The 24,105-nt window shown below is 35.2% G+C and overlaps 1 protein-coding gene across 4 annotated transcripts in view; it reads left to right on the plus strand.

Annotated features, from left to right (window-relative positions):
• The window catches only part of TBC1D22A (TBC1 domain family member 22A), a 199,412-nt gene that overhangs the window by 82,439 nt on the left and 92,868 nt on the right, over positions 1–24,105 (plus strand). For all 4 annotated transcript variants that reach the window (XM_074870048.1, XM_074870049.1, XM_074870050.1 and 1 more), the window contains exon 10: positions 11,000–11,075. In XM_074870048.1, coding sequence (XP_074726149.1) covers positions 11,000–11,075 — 76 coding nt within the window. The remainder of the gene's footprint in view (positions 1–10,999; positions 11,076–24,105) is intronic.

Genomic DNA, 24,105 nt, shown 5'->3' on the forward strand with positions numbered 1-24,105 from the left:
ATAAAATAGAGTATAACTCTTCATTTTAAGTTCAAGTATAATGGTAATAAAATAACCAAAGGGGAAATATATGCATTGCATAATGGTCTAACCAGATGTATTAAAAATAGCGATAAAATATTAATATCATCATTTATCAGGGCCTGGGAATTTTTAGAATAAAAGGGAGATAATTCATTTCCAGGGACTGGAGTATACTGAGGTATATATTAGCTATTTCTATGGCTGATTAAATAGGAAGATTTATGATCTGCAGAGGGAATCCTGCAAAGTTCTTTCTCACTCCTGAGTTATGGGAAGCTGTTGCTAACATGTGCCTCAAGTCTGAATTATGGATGGATGGAATGCTGCTTGGAAAGTCTTTCAGAGGTCTGTGGGAACAGATAAGTAGCGTGAATACGCAGCTCATGTTGAGAGGAGTGTACAGAAATAACTGACACTAACTCTTCTGAAAATTCTTCACAGGACCTTCCAAAGATTTATTTTTAAAGAAAAAATAGGTCAAAGATAGCTTTCTTTGTACCTTTTCATTAAACTCCTGCAAGACAAGTTTCTTGATAATGTCTGCAGTTCATTTGGGTAGCTAGTTTAGGGTTATGATAAATTGCAGATCTGTTGCCTGAGAATATGGGCTCGTTAGCTGGGATAAATGTAAGCAATATGTACTGTAAATGTCTGCATCTGCCTGTTATCTGTCTGTTATGTGAACCGCATGTCTGTTGCATATGAGCTTTCATGCACGGGTCAAGTTTCTCTATCACAGGTACCATGGGGTCTACCTGTGCAAATGCAATGATAGCTTGCCTAGGATTTCTGGGTATGCATCAGCCCAGCACTTCTGGTAAGCTTAGCTAAATGGAGAAAGTAATCTTGCCTCCCCCATTCCTCAGCTCAGTGTAGCACTGCAAATGTGATGTGTTCAGGGAAAATGTGATACATGATATAACTGTCTCCTAAGCAGTCTTCAGAGTCTCCACTAACATCATATAACTGATACTGAAAGACAGTACTGCAGTCGTGCTCCAATTTCTGTGTAAACAGATCCTGATACCAGTCAGAAATGTGTGTTTTAGAAATGTGGAAGTCCTGTCAGGGATTGTCAGAAATGCTAGCAGTAGTTATTTCTGTACATAGTTCTCTTAATGTTTGAACTGCATATTCATGCTATGTGTCTGTTTCTGCAGCTACTGTCGCTGTAACTCCATCTGTGAGATAGAACTTCTATATGGTAATAACTGTTTAGTAATTTCCAGAAATCCAGACTGTTCATTTTATGCTAGTTTCTTGTCCAAGTTGGATCCTGAGGATGACAGAACATGTTTTTTTTTCTTGAAGCTACAACTATTCTAAGGAAAAACAATGGATTGCTTGATTAGAAATGTGTTTTAAAACACAAAAGTAACAGCTTTTTATTTTAGAAATAAAGTGCAAGTTGTGTTGTAAAACTTTATGAATGGTAATGTATGTAATTATAGGGGTGACTGCTGATGACTGCAAACAGATTGCTCTGTCTTGCCGAGAGTGAGTTTATTGTTGAATGGAGACTTCTATTCTGGTGAATAAACAGTAGCTTGGGATTACTCTTATTCTTTTAATTATAACTGGCTTCCATAAAGCTATTTTTAACGAACAATTTTAAATTCAAAAATCTAGTTTCTCAAATGTAGATATTAATTGGAAAGTCATAAACATGAGAAATTTCATAAGTAGGTTCTGCAATTAGGGCAGGCATTTGTGTCTGTTCAGGATTCTAGAATGTCTTTTCTTCTAATGAGAAATGAACGATTTCAACATTTTTAGTAATCACTTATCAAATGATACACCTACGTTTTATCTTTCTGTTACTCTATCTGCATGTCATGTGAGACTCAAATCTTTTGAAATATTAGCATGGCCACAGCAGGTGCTTCTATCCTGAATCCTTTCTGTATTCATGCACAGATCTGTGCTTCTATTTTTCTTACATAATCTGTTGGAGCAAATACTGGTTTATGGTGTTTTAAACTTAGAGTGAAGGAAAAGATTCAGAGTAGAACAAGAGTCTAGAAATTCTTCTGTAAGCAGGTCTTACCTTTCTCAATTCAAGGGAATGTTCTTACAAAGACTACACATAAATTACTGTTAAGAATGAATACCATTAAGGGCAGACTTTTTTGAGGGCAAAACACATGCAGTATTGTGTCATTCTTGTGACTTTTCCAAAGGACGTTCAGATCTTCAAAGTCTTGTTTGAAGCTCCTCTTTATAAAGTTCTTTGAAGACTTTCTTAGTACCTGAAAAAAAAAAAAACAAACCCACACCATTTTATTGAACAATGCTAGGAAGTTAATAAACAAACTCAGGCAGTCGAGTTGTTGTAACTACAAGCTGTTGGAATGTAATAAACACAATTGATATGTTAGTCCCATTCTTTTGATGTGACAGTAATTAAAGCATGTCTGCTCTTATCTGTTCAAAACTTGGACTAATTATAATGTAAAAAAAGCGTATCTGTTGTGGTCTTCCTGTATAGCTCTGAGAAGATATACTCTGAGCAGCTAAGTGCTGTATCATGGCTGTTGATGGCCTGGCATCACACAGATTGTTTTAAAGTAGATCCTGAAACTCTTGATGTACCAAAAACTGAGATTTGAAATGTCAACATTTTATATTTTTGGAATAAATGATCTTTCAAACTCATCTACACTGAGACTGTCATTAACAATGAGTCATATAGCCTCAGTGTATGCTTTGAAAAGTATAAATTGTACATTGGTTTAGAAGAATTGCAATTGAATCTATGGTATTGGATATCACTGAACTCTATAGTAGGCGTATGCCAGAACAATAAGCTTTACATGAAAATTGCTGAGTTTGGACTAGCGCCTGTCCACGAGAGGTCTTTTGGGACTCTCCTGAAATTTCTAGTGTCTTGCTTGGTCACTGGAGGATTTATGTTCCTCCCCATCAGTTTGAGAAGATTGAAGTCATCACTAGGATACTGTGCATCAGGATGCCTAGTAAGAATTTCAGAGGCAGTTGCTAACTTTGCTCAGTTTTAAATATGTCTGTGGCTACCTCCTATGAGGGTCTCTGGTAATAGGTAAACAAGAAGATCAATACTCAAAACTGCTTTGGTAAGAGAGGAGAGGAATGGAATGGGGTGGATATGATACCAGATTTTGAGAACGATTTCAAGGAGATTCAGGAGAGCGCAGACAATTAGACATGCACATTAGGAAAGTTTGTAGAAAGTATAAAAATAAACAGAATTAGTGCTTAAAGGATAAAAACCATATTATTCAATATTTTCTGTAACTCCTGTAAAGCAGCACAAATCTGGCAGCTTTTGGAAGGAATCGGTGAACCTGTGAACAACTATACAGTTTAATTGCATTTCTAAAATGCTTTTTGATAAAGTCCTTTATCAGAAGTTCATAAAGAAGCTAAGCATCCATGGTAGAAGCATTGCCTGTTACCATGTAGGGAGGAGAAGGGTTTATATAAGTAGTCCTCAAATGACAAAACATCACTTTGCTACTTTTAAAACTTAAAATGAGTTTCTGCTTGGTATGTTATGCTGTTCTAATCCCTTCTGTTCATCCCATTTTGAAATGATGGATTGAAAGTTAAAAAAAATAATAATAGAACAAGATAAGTGACATCAAAGATACGGAACAGTTTCTGGGTGATGAATTATGTTTTTCAACTTGGATGACTTGGCTAAGTGGAGGAATGTAATAGAAGTCTTTAAAATGATGAGCTGCATGAAGAAGGTGAATAGGGAGTAGTTGCTTTCCTTCTCTTCTGATGCAAGTTCTAGATAGTATCTCGTAATACTGCTGAGTGGTAGGCTTAAAAAAAAAATAGAGGTTGAGTAACTAAGCTGGGGGCTACTTGTCAAAGGATGAAAAGCATTTTGCATGGGTTTAGAACCTGAACAGTTTGAAGTTGGTTGAACAACTTTAATTACTAAGATACCACCTTGAGTTAGGGAAGTCTCAGCACTGTAAACTGAAAGAATGCTCATATCACTGTGGGTTTATTTTGCTCTTATCATCCCCTGCAGTCATTTGCTGCTGACTGCTCTTACAAGGGAAGAAACAAAGTGGTTCTTTTGTTTGGCCCAGTAGCCAATTTTAAGTTTGTAAATATAAGCCTTCAGGTAATAGAAAATTGAGGGCATCAGTAGGATTTACCCTGAGGGCTGTGTTTTTTCTTCAGGACAGGTGTCTCCAGAAGCTCTTAAGGAGCCTGCATCTCTTTGGAAGCCAATGATGCAGTTTTCTAGCCTGTCACTTGAGAGTAAAATATTCAGGAAGAGAACAAACCTATTTGTAATCAGTTCTGAATACTTATATAAAAGGCATTGTTTTCTGTATTTTAGATGAAATATACTGTGCTATCAGTATGCTTTAGAATAAAAATATTTTATCTTCTACCTAAAATTTACAGGATCAGCTTTTGGGATTGAAAGTGTCCATATTTATGATTTCTAGCTCTTACGCAGATTTGAACTGTTGTCTGGCCTATCCCATAATCCAAAAATATACCCTGAGCACTTCTTTTATTGCTACTTTAACAGTTTCTGTAATTTAAAATACATCCACTTGTGTAAGACTGAGGTTTGGTTACATAGCCCAGTAGAAGATTGGGTCTTTGATTAGGAGCCTGTGGATACTATTATGAGAATCAGTACCTACTTTTTAATAAGGTGTGCTTTTTCCATCCTCTTATGTAGGAATAAGTAAGATACTGTTTTCCATGTAGAAAGTTCTGGGCTGCAATGCTTTGCAAATCTCTTTCCTACTGCTTAAGAAATTCTAAATTTTCAAAAGTCAGGCTTAATAATTACAAAGGTTGAAAGATCTTTTCTTTTAAAGGAAGTATCTTGGAGTAATTATGGAACATGCTATGGAATATGTGCAAACAGCATACTCCAGCACACTTGTGTGTTTGTTCTTATGCACGCTCACTCTCTCTTTCCTGAACTGTATTTAAGGTTGAATTTACATTATAATCTCCAGCTTCAAGAAGCATTTTGGGTAAACTGTGCCTGCCATTGACAATGTTAATATACATGTTGGCTATCATTATCTAAGTGTCATGCTACCTTCCCACCTGCCCCCACATTTTCACATAACTTTGAGAGCAAGGTGAACTAAGATTTTTTAATAGGAGGTTGTGCAGAGGATTCACAAATATGTCAACAAAGTACTTAAATGAGCTTAAAGAATAAAATTGAGAAGATACCTTTCTGACTTAATGAGATAAATATACAACTTAAGAAAGCTTTTTTTCTTTCATTTCTCTTTTGTTCATGTGATAATATACTTGACCATACATGAATTTAGGTATAGGAATTCTTAAATATATATCAGTAGAGAAAGTAGAAGTCTAGGTATCCTGTATACAGATGGCTTAATGTATCCTTTACATTTAAAAGCTCTGATCTGATTGATAAAACCTTACTGAAAACAAACAAACAACACATGAAGACTTTGTGTCAGAACTTTCCATTTGCTTCTGTAAATGGTTCTGATATTTTCATCAGTACCTTGTTGGTGAACAGCTTGTGTGACCTGAAAAGATGAGAAACACTGTGCCTATACTTGCACTTGGCTGCAGTCATTATTCTCAAATTATTGACAGTATTTTTTTCTTTTAAATTTGGCTGGCTCTATTTCTTCTTCTGTGATGACATAAAAGGTTGTTTTCCTTTCCTCTTCAGCTTTCTTCTTCTCTTAAAATTATCCCATCATCACCTATTTAAAAAAAAAGATGGGGGACTTTGTTTAGCTAAACCCTGCAATGTCTGAATTTTCAAAATGGAAAGTATTCCTGATAATGATAACTGTAGTAAAGGTCGTATGTGCAATATATTAAGTGGTGCGGTAATGCTCTGTATCATTCAGAGGGCATTGTCTCCCTGAGGTTCTTAGCTTAGAGATTTGCAAATTTATTTCATTTTTTGACCCTGGGAAACAATTTTTAATAGTCTGAAATTTTTTTATATTTTTAAATAATAGAAATCAGTGCAGAAGGGCGAAGGATCTAAAATGTTAAAATTTCTAATGTGTAGATAAGAAAAGTTGCATTCTGAAACTTGAAAAAATTTCCTAAAGAATGAGTAGAAAAAGTAATAGTGTTTTCATTTGTGTGTAAATATATGAAGTGTGTATATATATACACACATAGAAAGATATATATGTATCTATAGTACACATTTACAATGTATAATTAATAATATGTTATTATATGTATATATAATACTCAGTATGTATTTGATTCCTTCTGTGTATGCTTACAGCTACCTTTGTACACTTTGTACACCAGATGGCATTCACAAATGCTGTTTACATTCCTTTTTTCCGTATGTAATTGAATAATTGACGAAGTCATAAAGAAAAATTTTCAGATTTATTATGGACTGATTGTTGTGAAGTACCTGTAGTATTTTGGAAGAGATTTAAAATGAAAATAACATGGAGATATATTGAACTTACTGAACAGTTGCTTTGGAAGTATGTTTAACATGCACTTTAAAAGCATCTGTTCTTTTTAACACTCCATCATAAGTTAGTAATATTTTAAACCGATAGCTGTCAGTACTGTGGCTGTGTATGGTGATTGGAAATGGAGTATTTATCTTACAGTATGCATCAGAGTGACTAATCAGAATCTCATTGATATATGTGGTTGAAAATACTATAATCTACTTTGTTATTTTGTGCCTGATAGACAAAAAACGCTAGAGGTGTATGGTGTAGATACTGCAACATTTGGAAGATATTAAGAATCCAAGTAGGACCATCCTTAGTTCACTCAATATCACTTTCTTAATGTATCCACAGAAAAGGCTACTTTAGGACTTACCTTTCAAGGTAAACGCCTTTCCAAGTTATATCTGCATTCAGAATAGAGCTAGCAAAATGGATGGAACTTGATACTCAGTGGTTAAACACGCTTTTAGAAACTGTGATCTCTCCCCTCTCCCCCATATCCTCCCTGAGGATTGTTGCAGTTAAATTTTTTCAGTGCGTTCTTTATTTTCACTTTCTAATAGTTTCTTCCATTTAGAATTTCTATAACCTTAAAAAAAAAAAATAATCAGGAATTACCTAATATTTTTTTCATGTTTAGTGAAGGCTATAATTGAAATATTTTATTTTATATTATAATGATTATTTTTTGAGAAGTCCTGCCAGACCTAGTTGTAGTTGCAGGGCAGTGAGGTGGTTATACTATCCTCTGCAGAATAAGTACAGACTGCTGACACAAAGATTTGAGACTGAACCAAGTTTTGAGCCCTCATGACATTATAAAGTCTTAACCTTCTGTATTGTAAGGTGAAACTAATTATGTGTTGGAGTCTGAACTAGATATTATAACCATTCAGCTGTGAAGTGGGTTAGCATAGTTCACTGAAAGTATGTTGGAAGCTATCTGAGCAGAACGTCGAGGAATTTAGGTATTGCACACCAATGCATGAATTTTTTATGTTTATCATGGATTCTACTGTGTACTCAGGCATACTTTGTCATATGTGGATACTTACCAGGAAGTGTCAAGAGCAGTGGTTAGAAATGTAAGGCATTTTCTGTGACCTGTTTGCTGAAGATCTGTTGAGGCAAGACAATCCTGTTCTCAGTTACTTATGACTTTTCAGAGTTTGTCTTTTGCTTAATATCGATGGTCAAAGTTACAGAAGGAATAAATGAGGAAATATAACAAAATTTTTCAGGATGAGTAATGAAATGTTCATGTGAGGGCCCAGAACTGTGAGGAAGAATAGGTAGGAGAGTTGAATACTGGATCACTTTTTTCTGCAAAAGTTAGCAGAGAACTTGTGTTTACATGGCAAAGTTTTGGTAGCAGGGGAGCTGTAGTGGTGTCTTCTGTGAGAAGAGGCCCTGTGTTGGACAGAGTTAGTTTCAGCCAGCTCCAAGATGGACCTGTCACTAGCAAAAGTTGAGCCCATTGGCAATGCTGGTGGTTCATCTGTGATAACATATTTAAGAAAGGGTAAAAACCACTGCGCAGCAGCTGTGGAGAAGGAGTGAGAAAACGTGAGAGAAACAACTCTGCAGACACCAAAGTCAGTGTAGAAGGAGGAAGAAGAAGTGCTCCGGGAGCAGAGATTCCCCTACAGCCCATGGTGGAGACCATGGTGAGGGAGGCTGTGGTCCCCACATCCCATGAAGGTCCACAGTGGAGCAGATCTTCACCTGCAGCCCACAAAGGGACCCCATGCTGGAGCAAGTGGAGATGCCTTGGTAGAAGCTGCAGCCTGTGGAGAGGAGCCTGTGCAGGAGCAGGCTTTCTGGCAGGACATAGGGCCCATGAGGAGCAGTAGAGATGAAGTGTTATGAACTGACCACAACCCCCATTCCCCTGCGCCTCGTGGTGGGGAGGAGGTAGAAGAGTTGGGAGTAAAGTTGAGTCAAATTTTGAAGCCAGTATTGCCAATTAAATTGTATGATAGAGTAATTACAATCTCAACCACTGTGCTTCTATATTGTCCTGAGCAGTAATTCATGAGTTTCATGAGTTTGCTATGTTTTTTTCTTTAACTGTGTTACTAGCTTTTTACTCCACATATAAGCACAGAAGGAATAAGAATAGTAGGTAACAGAATACTTTTTATGTTTACAAAGTCTTTCTCACAATTTTGCAAACTCCAGAAAGTCAATTATAAGTATCATAGGAGGGAATATGTACAGTGTTGTTTAATTAGAAGAGAGGACTGGGGGAGCCAACAAAGGTCTTTCCAGTTAAATGAGTCAGCACAAGTAGAAGTGTGACTCCCAGCTGTGTTCATTAGCAGCTGAAATAATGAACAGAAAAATAAATTAATAGACAAGATCAAATGTAGTGAAGAGCAAACTTACCTGTTTTCAAATCCAAGATGGCAGTTTTGGGTTGCATTTCCAGGTGTGTACAGAATAAATGATGCTTTGAGAAAGAAAACAGTTTCAGATTCATAGATCACAGTTGGGAGTTGCACCACCTGGGGAGAGACTAATGATTGAAGTAGTAGTGTCTTAGCTATGTGTTGTCTTTCAGTGTTAAATGCACGAAGATACTTTTACAAAGGATGTTATAGATTAAATAATTCAGTATCATATTGCTGTACTTTGAGTATAGTACTACTTTTAGAAATACCAGTTAACTTTCTGTAAATAAATAGAACAGTATATAAACATTTGAAAAAAAAAACAGTTTTCATTGTTAGATTTTGTAAAGAAAATGAATATATTATTTCCTAAAGATGCTGTATCCTGGGCATGATACATGATTAATACAGGAGTGTGTCAGACTTGTATAAAAGGTATTGTTCCAGTGCATGGGATAGTTTCTCTGTTCCCAAAATAAGATTATAGTAGATTTGAATTCTGTGAGACTTTTCATTCTTTCAATATTTATGCCTTATTGCACTAGTGAGGATGCTCATGTTCTATTTGAGAGACAGCGCCAAGGAGGTGAAATGTTTGCCCATTTTAGTTGGTGATTCTTGTTTCAAATTTCAGAGAATTATCCTTGCTTTCTCATCAAAACTGTTTCAGTTTATACATTGATTTCTAATATGAAATACTGTGAAAGTGCTACTGCAGTAGAGAACTCTGCTATAATTTTTTAAATAGCTACTACTGTGGTCAGTTACAAGTGATCAGAGCACATAATAGATTATTTGATACTTTAAATCACTTGTTGACTGATGTACTATAACCATAAAAATTATTAGGGTATAATTTTCCCTTGGGAACTTTTAGGTTTCATACTTTATGGCAATTTTATAGAATTTAAAGATTAAATTGCAGTTCAGTTTCATAAAAAAATCAAATTAAAAAACCCTTGTAAATAGTCAAGAAAGTCAATATGATCTTTTTTAATAAAAAGCAAAGTGTCTCAAGACACAAAAATGAACTGATATTCATTCCTTTTACTCTAAAGCCAAGTTAAAATTTGAAATCAAGTCAAGAAAAATTAATCTTCCAACATGAATGAAAATTTTTTTAGGATGATTTTTGTGATAGTTGCTCAGCTTTCCTGTTGGCTTTCATAAAGGAGTTATTCAAACTGTAGGAGTTAAGACACAAAATCTTTTACCCTTTTTTTGTGTATGTAGTGGTTACAGGAAAACAATTTTACATAGCAACTGTCTTTTAAGATCTGTATCGATAATTTTCTTTTCTTGAATCTCTCTGTATAGAAAACCATACAAAATGAGTGGAGGAATTGTCAATCAAATATTTAGAAACAGTCAGAAATACTGTCTTTATTTAAAAAGATTGATCACTTTGGGATTGAAGTGGAGAAATCTTTCTCATTATTTGAAACTCTAGTCTGTATTATAGAGCTGCGATCCAAAAATAAAAAATCCAGTTAGAGTTAATACATTTAAACAAACACATGCAAATACCCTACCATTTTAGCTATATAGCTTGTGTGTTAGATTTTGATTCATGATATTAATTGTAACCTTGGGTTCAGAACAGTCATGACTCCATTGAAATAGACTTTTGATTTCTTATGCTGCTGGAAGGTATTATTCTGAACTGCCAAAGATCAAATTCTTACCCTGTCACTTATTAGGACCTAAATTTTCATATTTCCTACATTATTTGTGAAAGAATTGTAAATTTATGAGAAAAAAATCACCATAAAAAAAATCTCTGGTGTGGCACATTTTGGCATTTAAGATGACAGCCTTTTAAAGCTCCTTGGACTTCTGCAATAAAGCTATAACTTCAGGGACACTAGATTAACAAGTAAAGAGCAACTGATCCAATAGTAGCCATAGGGTATAGTGTTAGAGATGGGGACTTGAAGTAGGACTATACAATGTGATGATTTACTGCCTGACTGTAGAAGCAGACCTAGAAAACGTAAAAACAAAGCACAAACACCTTAAGAAAGCATAGAAAAATACATGGATTGAGATAAGTAATTGAAGGAAAATAAGCTTTTTGGTTTTTTTTCTTCATAAACTTATACTTGTATATCCTCTCTTCTTCAGGATAACTACACGTTTGCACAGCCAGGAATTCAGAAGAAAGTGAAAATGTTGGAAGAACTTGTTAGTCGGATTGATGGTAAGTCTTAAAAGCTAACCTAATTTCTAACTGGTGTTTCATTGGAAGAGTTTCGCTAGAAGTGTTTGCAAGAAGTCAAGCCAACATCACTGCAGTTACCTACAATGGTGGGGTAACATCGCCTTCCTCAGATTAGGTGTTATAATCAATTTGTGACACACTGGCCTTTGTAAGATCACTGTCGTGTATCATTTAAAAGAAAGCCACTAGAGCATGAGCCACTTTCATTACTTTTTATTAAGGCAATATAATCAAAATTCAATGGCAGTTTCTTTGCAGCAGAGTAATGACCACATACAAAAGGCATCCAGTATTCATTTCACATTAAGCTCAATGATTGTTGTAATTCGGGCAAGTCACAGTGGTTGTTTATGGTTGTCCTTCGGCACTATGTTTTGTGCCTTTGTGCATCATTTTGCTATCTGGAATGCCTGAATAATTTCTCTGTGGAATCCAATTAATTATGAACTCTGGAAATAACATCTTTAATATTATAGATAAATTACAGTGTGTGCAGGAGTAATTTTAGATTATGCTTTCATGTTTTAGCAGGGCACTTTGAAATATTTTCTACCTTCATCCTTAAAATAATTCCCTTCATGAAATGCTGACTGTCATATTGCTAGAAGAGAGTTTAATTAAATGAAATGCAAGAGATAATGCTTGCCCATTCTAAACATACTCCCTTGATAGTTTGTTAAATTAATGAACAGAGTATTAACAAAATGTTGCCAAGCAGAACCAGGCATATATTTGCGACACTAGCCTGTCAATGATGAGATAGAAAAAATATTTCTTGTGTAGCTTAATATTTGATAATCTTCTTGGAAAGATTAATTCCATCTTTTCATTACATGTACTGTGAGGTTTTTTTGTGCCAGTGCTTATCATAGCAGATTTTGGGTTGGCCTGCACATGTTTACATCCTGAATATTTGATAATGCTCTTTATGCCCATTTAGGATGTTAAAGTATTTTTAAGGATCAAAAACTAAGGGCAGGAGAACAATGTTTATATAATATTACACTATAAATGTAAATATATGTAAAACTTTCCGTTGCAGATGTATTTTTTGTTTAAAATGTAGATGAATATGAAAAATATAAGGGGATACTTCTGTATAAAGGATAGCAAAATACTTAAAAATATTTTTAAAGCATTGTATTTTGTTACTTCGGAAATAATTTAACTACTTGCAGTGTGACTTTGTTATTTTATGCTTATATCAATATTGGTTTTTACATTTCAGTTACTTATAGAAACAACTGATTGTATATTAAATGAAATGTATAATTATGCCTATAAATAGACCTTCTGAACTCGGTCAATGAACATTTATCTAAAAAAATTCTTTAACCAAGTTTTTAAAATGAAAAATACTATTCTGATAATCAACCTTATTGTTTGGTTTAATAAAAATATTAAATATCATATGGTATATTATTGTTTGGTTTCTAAGACAGAAAGAAAAGCTGAATGCTTATTTGTACTGTCAATGCTTTAGGGATATAGTTAAATAACTTTTCTCAATTGTTAGGTTTGGGAGGCATTATTTTTAAGGCTTCATGCTTAAATTAAAAAGAAAATAAGACAGGCTGTTGTAGCAAATAAATGTGTTTTCTTAAACTGTCCTTTACCAGGGTTTGTAAATTAAAGTGAGGGGTTCCTGATTTTTATCTGATTTTAAATAATTTTGTGAGGTCTTTATAGGAATGTATTGGATAGAACATGTTGAAGTAGTTCTACATTAAAAACTGTAATTGTTTATTTATCTTCCTAAATCTGGATCCAATTTTTTCTTGAATGTTTTTTGATCTAAATTGTATAGCATTTAGTAAATGAGGCAACTAATACATTATGGCAGATTTTGTATCTATGTCTGTGACTGTAGATAACTGCCAAGATTTTTTTTTAAATTCAGATGGGTGCTGAACAATACCTTTTCTACACTAGAAATTTTTTTGGTAGTTGTTAGTAGACATCATGAGTGTTTGCTACTTAATGCTGATTTTTCATATTGTCCAAAATACTTAAAAGGTAACATCTTACATTAATCTCAACTCTAGATAGTTTACATGATTGAGTAGTAGAGGATGGTTTCCTTGTTTTGAGCAGCATAGTTGGAGAAAGCAAAGCAAAATCCTAACTTTAAGGAATTGATCATCTCATAGCAGGTATATTTTGCAAGTTGTCTGTGTGACATACCTGTAGCATGTGTAGAAAAGATGTTAAAGGAAACTATTTTAAAAAATAGCGAGGGTTATAACGCTTCAGAGTGAGGGACATTTCATTACACATTTTTTCATTGTAGAAACTATGAAGTATTTTAAAAAGCTGACATTGCAATTTGAAAAGGAAGCCAGTGAGATTTGGATGTAATTGACATTATGGGAACCTAGAACTGTAAGTTATATGGGGCTTCTGGAAGTCAGTGTTCCAAACCTCTGCTCTTGTCTCTCTTGATCTAAGAGGACAATATGTTACTGTGCTTTACTTTTCTTCATTTCTTTTTGCTTTTGTCTTTTTATCTTTGTACTGGTTCTGCTATACTGTAGCTAAAGGCAAATGTATGGCTGATACAAATTCAGTCAATTTGTTTTTTAAAAAGAAATATCATGGTCTATATTTACTGTAAATATGCTAAGTGCTAATTAAGGTTATTGTGGAAGAAAATAATACTCCTGTTGCTACTGTGTCACATTACTTTCCTGATGCTGGTTAACTGCATGGTGAAGAGAATCTTAACATAGTAGCTGAGTGAGTGGATGAAAATTGTACAGCTTGTTTGCTGATAGTAATGGATTACCAGTGTATGAAAAGTGATGCTCACTCTTCAGAGAGTGTTAATGCATTATGTTAGTGATTCAAGCGACCTTCATTAACCCAGCCTTATGGATCACAACTCTTCTCAAAGTACCTGTCCTTGTGCGTATATTGCGGAACACTACAGTAGACTTCAAACAGCCAAACTACTCTGTTAGTTTAATCATAATCTCAGTCTGTTTATACTCCAGAAAATAATTTTGATGAATTGAGTTTAATGGAATTTTTGAGTTTGTTAATAGAATGTTGTTATAGATGAGATGGCATTTGAAGATAAAACATTATTCAGTCTCATTTATCTGCTTATCATCATCATTCAGATTGTTCTAGGAATTATACAAAAGTATGGAGAGGGAGGATCAATAGATAGCTCAATAATATTAGGAATCTGTTATAACTAATTATCTTTTCTGTTTCCTGTAATGTCAGTAGAGCTTTTCTGCTCTAAATCATGAACCATCTCTAATGGTTTGTAAAAGGTCACGCTCACGTGGCATGCCATCTTCCACTTTTGCTTCATTTAGGCTTGAAAGCAAAGAGACATGGTATAGGAATGCCAAAATTAATTCAGGATTTGTGTTTCCAGAATTTACAGGTGACTGGTTTCATGCTTGGGAGTCTCAGCTTCTTCAGTTTACTGTGAGCCATCCGGCAATTATGTTAGAGTCTGAGGTAGCCATTTGGAGAAGGCTGAGCATTTGTAGATAAAAATGGTCTTGGGTTTCCATAAACATTGATAAAAGATGTTAAAGTTGTGTGGCATTCTCTGTAAATTGATCGATGTATTGTTTTGATGACTCAGTATAAATATTCTGCATCTCCTGTGGGGGTAAGTTTAGGAAGATTTTTTTCTACATGTTTTATAGAACAAATCCTGAGGTTTGCATCTGTGTTCTGCACAGCCTGATCTGTGCTTATGTTTTCTTGTAGTTAAATAAATTCTGTGTTATTAGTGTTCCAGGTTCTTTCACCAGTAATAACCAATATTTCTGTAGAATTGGGCCTTGAATCTTAGTAAAAGGAAATAGAAAAATAAAAATGCAGAAAATTATTTAAAAAAAAAAAGAAAAAAAAGCTCTTACTCTTGCTGTGTATATTTTTCCCCTTCTTTTGAAAATGGAAGTAATGGAAAAATATCGTAAGAACATGAAAGGAGTGCTGCATTTTGACTTTCCCATAAGGAAGTTAATTTAGAATTCAGCTACGTTTTTCAAAGGTTCAGTAATATTTCAATATTTCTGCTGTGTCCACTGTGACACACATCTTCTGTCCATCTGTTCTGGAGAGTTACCACAGGTATTCTTACATATGATATTTTACTTGGGATAATTTGTGATTTATTTCCATTTTAATATTGCAAAAAAAAATTTACAAATTTTTCAAGAGAAAATAAGTTATTTTTAGTGCAAAATTAAAGTTGTTATATTCAAATTGTTTTAAAGAATGACTTAAAGACTACATAGTACTGATTGGGCAAATATTTTTACTTATGCCTAGGTGCAGTTAAAATGTTCCTTTCACCTTTTAAAACCACATTATATTAACAATTTTACAAGTAATTTTTAAAATTGCTGCCATACTGTAAATGTGTTTGTTTCATTCACTTCAAACAAAATACAAATTAGATAATGCATTTTGTTTTAATGTTCTGAAGAAGTTAATATTGGCTCCACTAATCACACTTTATTTACTTATTTCTGTCTTGTGCTATAAATGTCTTGGTTGGTCAGTTGTCTGCAGTTCTGTAGATAATGCTACAAGTGAGGATTTTTAATAAAGTACTTTCATGTCATGGCCTTAAATTTATACTTTGCATATATTTTTGCTATTTATGCACATATTGAAATTTAAAATATGAAACTCTTGTATATATCTGTATGTGTTATGTGTATATATGTGCATGTGAAGTTCTTCATGAAATGTAGTCAATTAAAAAAATTTTCATTTTTTAATATATTTTTGGTTATCCACAGTGAAAGAGCTTAATTACACCATTCTGTGTACTTCTCATGCTTTGAAATATTTGTTGTAGATGTGTCTAAAAGGTTGATTGATATAATTCTTAATATTTATGTATAATGTTACAGTTTCTTATTTAATTGGAGATGTTTGTAAAATATCCTTCATTAGAACAGGCTCAGTGCCAGTGGAATTATCCTTTCTAATGTCTGGGCTGATTGAAGAGCTGTGTGTTCTTTCTGGGCTGCTCAAGTTTTAAATGTCCAGACTTCACTTGGGAATCCTACAGTTACTCCTCTGACTGTTGCGTTGCTGTTTGACATTGAGCAGGCTCTCATCCCAAGGGATAAAGGTGCCTATTCCCATAGAACTGCTCAGTGCTTCAAACACAAGTATTTTGCAGTTCTGCTCAGAACTTAATTTCATGTGATGAGTTAAGGCCAAAAAGTACTTAGAGATACCTAGTGAGTAGTTTTGGTACCTCCATAGTTTCTAAAGGACATTCAGATTCTGTGCCGATTGAACTTTTTAAACTGCAGAGAAGAATTGGGGTTTTTTGTTTAGGAAAATTTGAATCTCAAAAAGGCAAAATATCAACCAAAACTAACGTGGTTTTGTATTAAATAACTTGCTGTTCTTTAATAAGAACTCACAAAACAAGTGATCTGTTCAATATGCCATGATAGATATAGATTCACTAATTTGTTTGGTTTTTAATTTGAATCTTGGGTGTTCATAGGATGAACTGATGATGAAACTGTGGTAATAGGTGACATTTGATCAGTTTTTGTTACGTATTCCATCATGCTAATGATTTTTTTAAAGTATGATTAAAGAATACTTAGTTGTATGTGCAAAATTATGTTCTTGTTTAATTCTATTGTAAAACATTTTACTGACACCTGTAATTCTGAACTAGGATTGTGTTGAAGTATCAGTAAAACAGAGCTCTAATTGTAATAGTTGAAAAGACTGGTATTCTTTAACCATGCAGAAGCACCTTGAATTGGAAATGGACATAGAATTTATTTAGACCTTACTGCTGCTGTTGAAAATTAGTGATTAATAAGGACCTTCTCTGTCACTCCATCTTTATATGTCAGCTTGGTGCTGAAGTGATTAAAAATCTTGTAAGCATTTCATAATTGTTTAATTAATTTGTGCCATAAAGCTCTTTTTCATTTTAACAAACCTAGCTTATTTGGCTCACCAGTAGTTATTTTTTAATCTGATTTTATGGTTGTAATTACTGTATTATACTTTAATACACTCTTAAGTGTGGCTCACTGGGCATTATAATTATTTAATATAACTTTTAAATCATATTTTTATGTCTTACCATGGAGATTATATTTGTATGCTATTACAGAGTTCAGAGATCTTAGCAAGAGTTGAGACTGACTGTAAAATAATTTGTAAATGCCTGACCTCTGTAAGCACTCTAACTTTTAAATAGCCAAAACTTACTATTTTCATGGCAAATTAAAAAAAAGGGAAGGAAAAATAATTTTAACATGATTGGGAATTTTAGAAGTGTTAGGCATAAACCCTATTATGAATGCACACAGGTATGGTTTACAACAGGCTACAAAGTCTAATGAATGCTACCTGGAAGTAGAAATGTCTCATCAAACATATTTCTCACTGTTGTTTGTCGCACTTTGAATATTAAGTTCGCGTTCCACCTGGAAAAACAGGATATATTTTTAACTTTTAGCTAGAATTGTAGATCTTCCTTGATTACTCCTAACTGTTTTTCCTAGTAGTTTCCTCCATTTTGCACTGGATACCAGAGAATTAATTACATTTCATTCCCTAAGGCAATTAGGTTTTCCCCTTCCCCCCCCGTTTTCCCCCCGTTTTCCCCCCGTTTTCCCCCCGTTTTCCCCCCGTTTTCCCCCCGTTTCCCCCCCCTTCCCCCCGTTTCCCCCCGTTTCCCCCCGTTTCCCCCCCTTCCCCCGTTTCCCCCCCGTTTCCCCCCCGTTTTCCCCCCGTTTTCCCCCCGTTCCCCCCCCGTTCCCCCCCCGTTCCCCCCCGTTTACCCCCCCGTTTACCCCCCGTTTTCCCCCCGTTTTCCCCCCGTTCCCCCCCCTTTCCCCCCCCTTTCCCCCCCCTTTCCCCCCCCTTTCCCCCCCCTTCCCCCCCCTTCCCCCCCCCTTTCCCCCCCCTTTCCCCCCCTTTCCCCCCCTTTCCCCCCCCCTTTCCCCCCCTTTCCCCCCCCCTTTCCCCCCCCTTTCCCCCATTGGCCATATCTTTTGTTTATGAAGAAGATATTTCTCAGTCTTAGCTACTAACTGTACATTTAGTGATCTAAAATCAAATAGACCATTATCTCTAAATTGTAGGCCAAGAGGAGAATATAACTTGATAATATTTCTGGTTTTCTGCCAGTCATTTTTTCATTTTGTACAGGACTTCTCAAATTTATTTTTTTTTAATGCTTTTATTATAATTCTTACAATGGATGATTTTAGCCACTTATAAAAAGCAAACTAATTCTGGAGCAAGATATAATCAGCATGTAAATCTTTTACTTGGATACCTACTATTACTTGAAGCAGATCGTGTATCATAATGAGATCTTGTCTTCAAGTGCACATTTATGATCTTTTGACTGTCTTTTTCAGTCATCAGGAACATCTTTTGTTATTAATGTATATTAATAAAAAGGAATATACATAACTTAATAAGTCATCGCTAAACTGTAGTCTTGACAGAATTATTTTTGCTCAGACATTCATTAATTCAGGTTGGGGCTATTGTAAACCGTAATCTGCATCTGCCAACATCTGGTGTTGAGATTTTATTCCAAACTCTTATCTTTGTCTCCCCTAAAGATACTGACTTTGAACAATATAGAAATGATCCAGGAAGAGAGAGAATGAAATACAAAATTTGCTTTCAATAGGTAGAATACTCAAAAAGAGAGCAGTCATTTACTGATGACATAGTTCCTTCTTTGGGACAGCAAGGTTCGGTATGTAGGAGCTATAATTTTAAGCAAATGGCCGTGATTAAAGAATCTAGGAGTAGTAGAAAAGATTTCAACATTTTGTTACTGTATTGACTAAATGGATAGCACACACGAGCTGGTGGTGGATATGTTGGTTGTGGCGTCCCTAACTGAATGAATGAAGTTGCATGACCTGCTCCATGTTAATCAACTGTCTGTGAGTCTAGACTGGAGTAAAATGTGCTGCAAAATGATGGAAGATGAGCGTGGATGGCCATATCCATATGGGGGCTGATACAATCAAAGGGATTCTTGTTCCCTAAGGACATCTGGAAGCTTTCATGCAGTACTTGTGAAAACCAGTTTTACCAAATGTTTGTGGTAACTTGGAGGAGAATCTTAAGCAGTCACTGCTTTTTAGAAGGTTCTGGTCTTACGAGTGCACGCTTGCAGGGATAACCCTCGTGGGTAACACCGTTTCTAGTATGCAGTCTTCCTCTAGATTATGTAGTTTATTCGTGTTACAACGCTGTCTTTTTTAATAGCTAGCCACAGTTTTAGAAAGTTCAGCTAAGTAGAAACAAATGCCTACTATAATACTGCATTAACTAGAGTAAAATCTAGCTGGTTGGTTGCTTTGCACAGTTAAACACTACTGAAAAACAAGTACAGAAAACAAATTTTATAGATGGGAAATAGTACTGGGAAGCTGTCAAGTCAAGTATCAAGTCACAGCATTATGAAGAAACTGGAAAAGAAATATTACTTTACCCTGCTTATAATGGGCTGGGCCATGAAAACTTTTTTGTAGTCTAGAAATGTCAATGTTGCACAGGGAGTGAAACATCATTGTTGCCTACTCAATATCACACAAATTGTGGCAGTGCAGTTCACTGGTTTTAATCTAATGGTCAGACAGATTCCAGGCTTGCAAACACATCCCTTGTGAATGAATTTGAGATTAAACCATGTGATTTTCTTTTTTAAAATTCATCCTTTCAATAGTCAATGGCAAAATTTAACTGATAATCTGATATGACTAGTAAAAGGTAAATATTTGCACAGTGGTGTATGGGAGAAATCTGATCAACCATGAGGTAATGAAATGCCAGGCATTGTAATATTTTGACTGTCACAGGAAATGTTAAAAATTTAAATATGGATTTGCTATAACCTAAGTTATGAAGCTTCATTGTCACCATTAACTGTCAAATTGAGTGAGTTATAGTAAGAAATTATTATTTATGGCTTATTCGACCTAACATGGGATCAAAGGTGTCTGGATTTTAAATTTAGCTGATTACGTTTTTCATAACTTTTCCTAAGGAAAAGAACAAATTCTATCAAATTTCTATCAGATTCTGCAGCTGAAAACTTGCTGGATTTTTGTCTTTCTTACCAATGGAGTGAAGCAAGGAGGAGAAATTTGTATCACACTGGTCTATTAATCGGTTTTTTAAAAGGTGTCTGGGAAGATGTTGTTGTATTTAATAGCAAGAGTTAACTGAGGGAAAAAAATAATAAAATAGTGACTGAAGACCTTCAGTATCTCTGAAGGAATTCTTAGTTCTGCATAGTAGTTCAGTCTTTGCTAAGTTCCTCCATAAGTTTATTACCCACCAAAGAAATTTTTTGTTTGTTTTAAAAGACTTCTTGTCATTGTTAGATACATGTTTTCGTACAGGGAACCTTCCAAAAGAGTTATTTGAGAATTGAAAGAAAGACAGGCTCCTATGTTAATTCTGCAAGAATCTTTATGTATTTCAAAATGAAAGGGTTTTAAGTTTCCAGACAATGGTTCTTCTGGATGTCATGCTTTCTTAGTAGGTGCCTGTGTTATTATCTTTAAGTTTATAGAAGATTATTTTTATTTATTTATTTGCAATGTCAGTCATTTTTAAAAATAGCAACGTGACTAACTAAAAAAATGTAGAGAATTTGACAGTGAAGATTCTCATCTGTAGTAGATGTGGAAATGTTTTCTGTAACGTGTCAGTGCCTCATGCTGTTTGCTTTCTTTGGCTTGTCTTCCATTATGTTAATCTCTGAATGATTAGTCTATAACATTTGCCTTTATTGACATGGTCTGGAAAGAAGAAAATCCTAGAGTGCTGCTGGAATGTTCTCTACCTAGACTTTAGTAAAGCCTTTGACATAATTTTGCACAGCTTTCTCCTGGAGAAACAGGCTGCTCATGGCTTGGATGAGCATACCCTTTGCTGGGTAAAAAAACTGGCTGGATGGCTGGGCCCAAAGAGTGGTGGTGAATGGAGTTAAATACAGTTGACGGCCGGTCACAAGTGGTGTTCCCCAGGGCTCAGTACTGGGGCCAGTTCTGTTTAATATCTTTATCAACGATCTGGACGAGGGGATCAAGTGCACCCTCAGTAAATCTGAAGACAACACCAAGTTGGGCAGGAGTGTTGATCTGCTCAAGGGTAGAAAGGATCTACAGAGGGATCTAGACAGGCTGGGTCGATGGGCCGAGGTCAATTGTATGAGGGTCAGCAAGGGTAAGTGCCGGGTCCTGCACATGGGTCACAACAACCCCGTGCAACACTACAGGCTTGGGGAGGAGTGGCTGGAAAGCTGCCTGGTGGAAAAGGACCTGGGGGTGTTGGTCCACAGCTGCCTGAATATGAGCCAGCAGTGTGCCCAGGTGGCCAAGAAGGCCAATAGCATCCTGGCTTGTATCAGAAATAGTGTAGCCAGCAGGACTAGGGAAATGATTGACCTCCTGTACTCGGCACTGGTGAGGCCACACCTTGAATACTGTGTTCAGTTTTGGGCCCTTCACTACAAGAAAGACATGGAGGTGCTGGAGGGTGTCCAAAGAAGAGCGATGAAGCTGGTGAAGGGTCTAGAGCACAAGTCTTATGAGGAGCAGCTGAGGGAACTGGAGTCGTTTAGCTGGAGAAAGGAGGTTAAGGAGAGACCTTATCGCTCTCTACAACTACCTGAAAGAAGGTTGCAGCGAGCTGGGTATCAGTCTTTTCTCCCAAGTAATAAGCGATAAGAGAAGAGGAAATGGCCTGAAGTTGCATCAAGGGAGGCTTAGATTGGATATTAGGAAAAATTTCTCACCGAAAGGGTTATCAAGCCTTGGAACAGGCTGCCCAGGGAAGTGGTTGAGTCACCATCTCTGGAGGTATTTGAAAGATGTGTAGTTGTGGTGCTTAGGGACATGGTTTAGTGGTGGACTTGGCAGTGTTAGGTTTAAAGTCGGACTCAATGATCTTAAAGGTCTTTTCCAACTGAAGTGAATCTGTGGTTCCATGGAGAATAGGAGTGCTAGCATATTTCTGGAGTGCTAGCGTATTTCTTCAGCATATTTTCATACATTGAGGAGCAATTCACAGACTTTACTCTGTGTTTAAATGGCAGTGCCAATAAGCATCTGTGGCAAAAGTAAATTCATTATTTTAGTGTTCATTTTGGATTGGTACCAGAGGAGTTACTGTTGTAGCTAGTGTACGCTTTTCAAGAATTGTGTGGATCTTCATGAGAAATACATACTTTTCTTCCTTTTGTTGAACTAAAAGACCTGTTTATCAAAGATTCTTTGCTGAACTGCATTTCAGATAATTTTTAACAGTTAGTGGTTTTTATATTTACAATGGAATATGTATAATGTATTGGTAACATGAAGTTGAAAATAAAGTTCCCAGAGTATGAAATATGAGTAAAAAATTAACTTTAAATAATTTTAGAAGTGTCAAAACTAGCTCTAAAGTAAAACATCAGAAAAGATTGCAAGAGTTGATAGAAGTCTTTAAGTAAAGGTCAACACCAAAAGGCTAATATTCTGAAGCAATTAATTATACAGATGGATGTGGTGACACCATACTGTGCCACTGTAATTTGTCAATTCACACATAATTTTACTATTATTTTGTGGTTTCTCTTTGCTTATATGTAAACTTGGCTAGGCACTCAGTATCCCCCAGTCAGGACAGTAGTTAAGTCATGCTTTAGTACAGGTTATTTCTGTCCTTATCTGTAGCTTTAGTTTGTTATTCTGTAGTCACATCCAACATTAATTTTGAAATCTGTAAAACAGCATGAGAAGCTGACATTAAGCATTAATGGTAAATATTTTATGTGTGTAGGTTCTTCTGCCATGAGAAGCATCTGTTTAAGGTGGCTAAATGTGATCATTCAAACTATTATATCCAATAAGTGTATTAAAATTATAAATAGTTATAAATGTGTGAAGTACATATTTTTGACGGGATGCTACTTTGGAATGCATCTATATAATATATTTTATTCTTTAATCAGAAGATGTGCTTCACCAAAACTTTTATATATAGATTTATTGAAAGTATTGGGAAACTTAGTAAATGTCATTATTCTTTCTTTTGAATTTTGATAAATGAACTATCTTTTTTTTAAACTGTAAAATAATTTTACTATCAGAAACTGCAGTAGCAGTATTTTTTATAAAATAGTTGAAGTCTGAGAGCTGACAGTAATTATATATCTTGCTTGTTCATTGCACACACGTACTTATTTTCATTGAAACGGAAAATTTAAATTTAGATTATGACTGTCCAAATTACTTTTATCAGCAAAATAGCCTCTACTCACGATTACTTACAAAGTAGGAAGAATTAGCTTTTTTACTCAAAGCGTCTTCTATTCCAGTCTTGCATCAATTTTATATAATGCACAGAGTTTAGTACTCTATTTTTCAACTTGTTTAGACTAGAAAGCAACTTTGAAGAAATTCATTATGCCTATTAACAACTGTAGTTAAAATATCACAACTGACACAATTTATTGTTCTTTATTACTTACTTTCAATGGCTGCAAGCAACCAAATTCTGTTTCTGCTGTGTGAAGAACAAAAATGTTTACAAGTTAGTAACTTTAGTTAGAAATAAACCTGACTTTTTTGCATCCTGCTTGATGTAGTGGATTATCTGATTATAGTCTGCAATATAGGTATCTAAGTGTGAAATTTAAAATATAAATTTAACATAGGATCTCACTTCAGTGTATTTAACTTGGAGCTAAATTTGCCTAGAGTGAAGGCAGACACACAGTGTTAATTCTGTATTTGTTCTGAATAACTGACCTAATAACAGTGCGTTGGGTGAAGAACTGGCTGAAGGGCAGAGCTCAAAGGGTTGCAGTGAATGGGGCTGGATCTAGCTGGAGACCGGTCACTAGCGGTGTCCTTCGAGGTTCAATTCTAGGGCTGGTTCTGTTCAGTATTTTTATTGGTGATCTGGATGCAGGAGTTTAATGCACCATTGGCAAGTTTGCTGATGATAGCAAACTTGGGAGGTG

The sequence above is a fragment of the Strix uralensis genome, chromosome 5, assembly GCF_047716275.1.
Source record: "Strix uralensis isolate ZFMK-TIS-50842 chromosome 5, bStrUra1, whole genome shotgun sequence".
NCBI classification, from domain to species: domain Eukaryota; kingdom Metazoa; phylum Chordata; class Aves; order Strigiformes; family Strigidae; genus Strix; species Strix uralensis.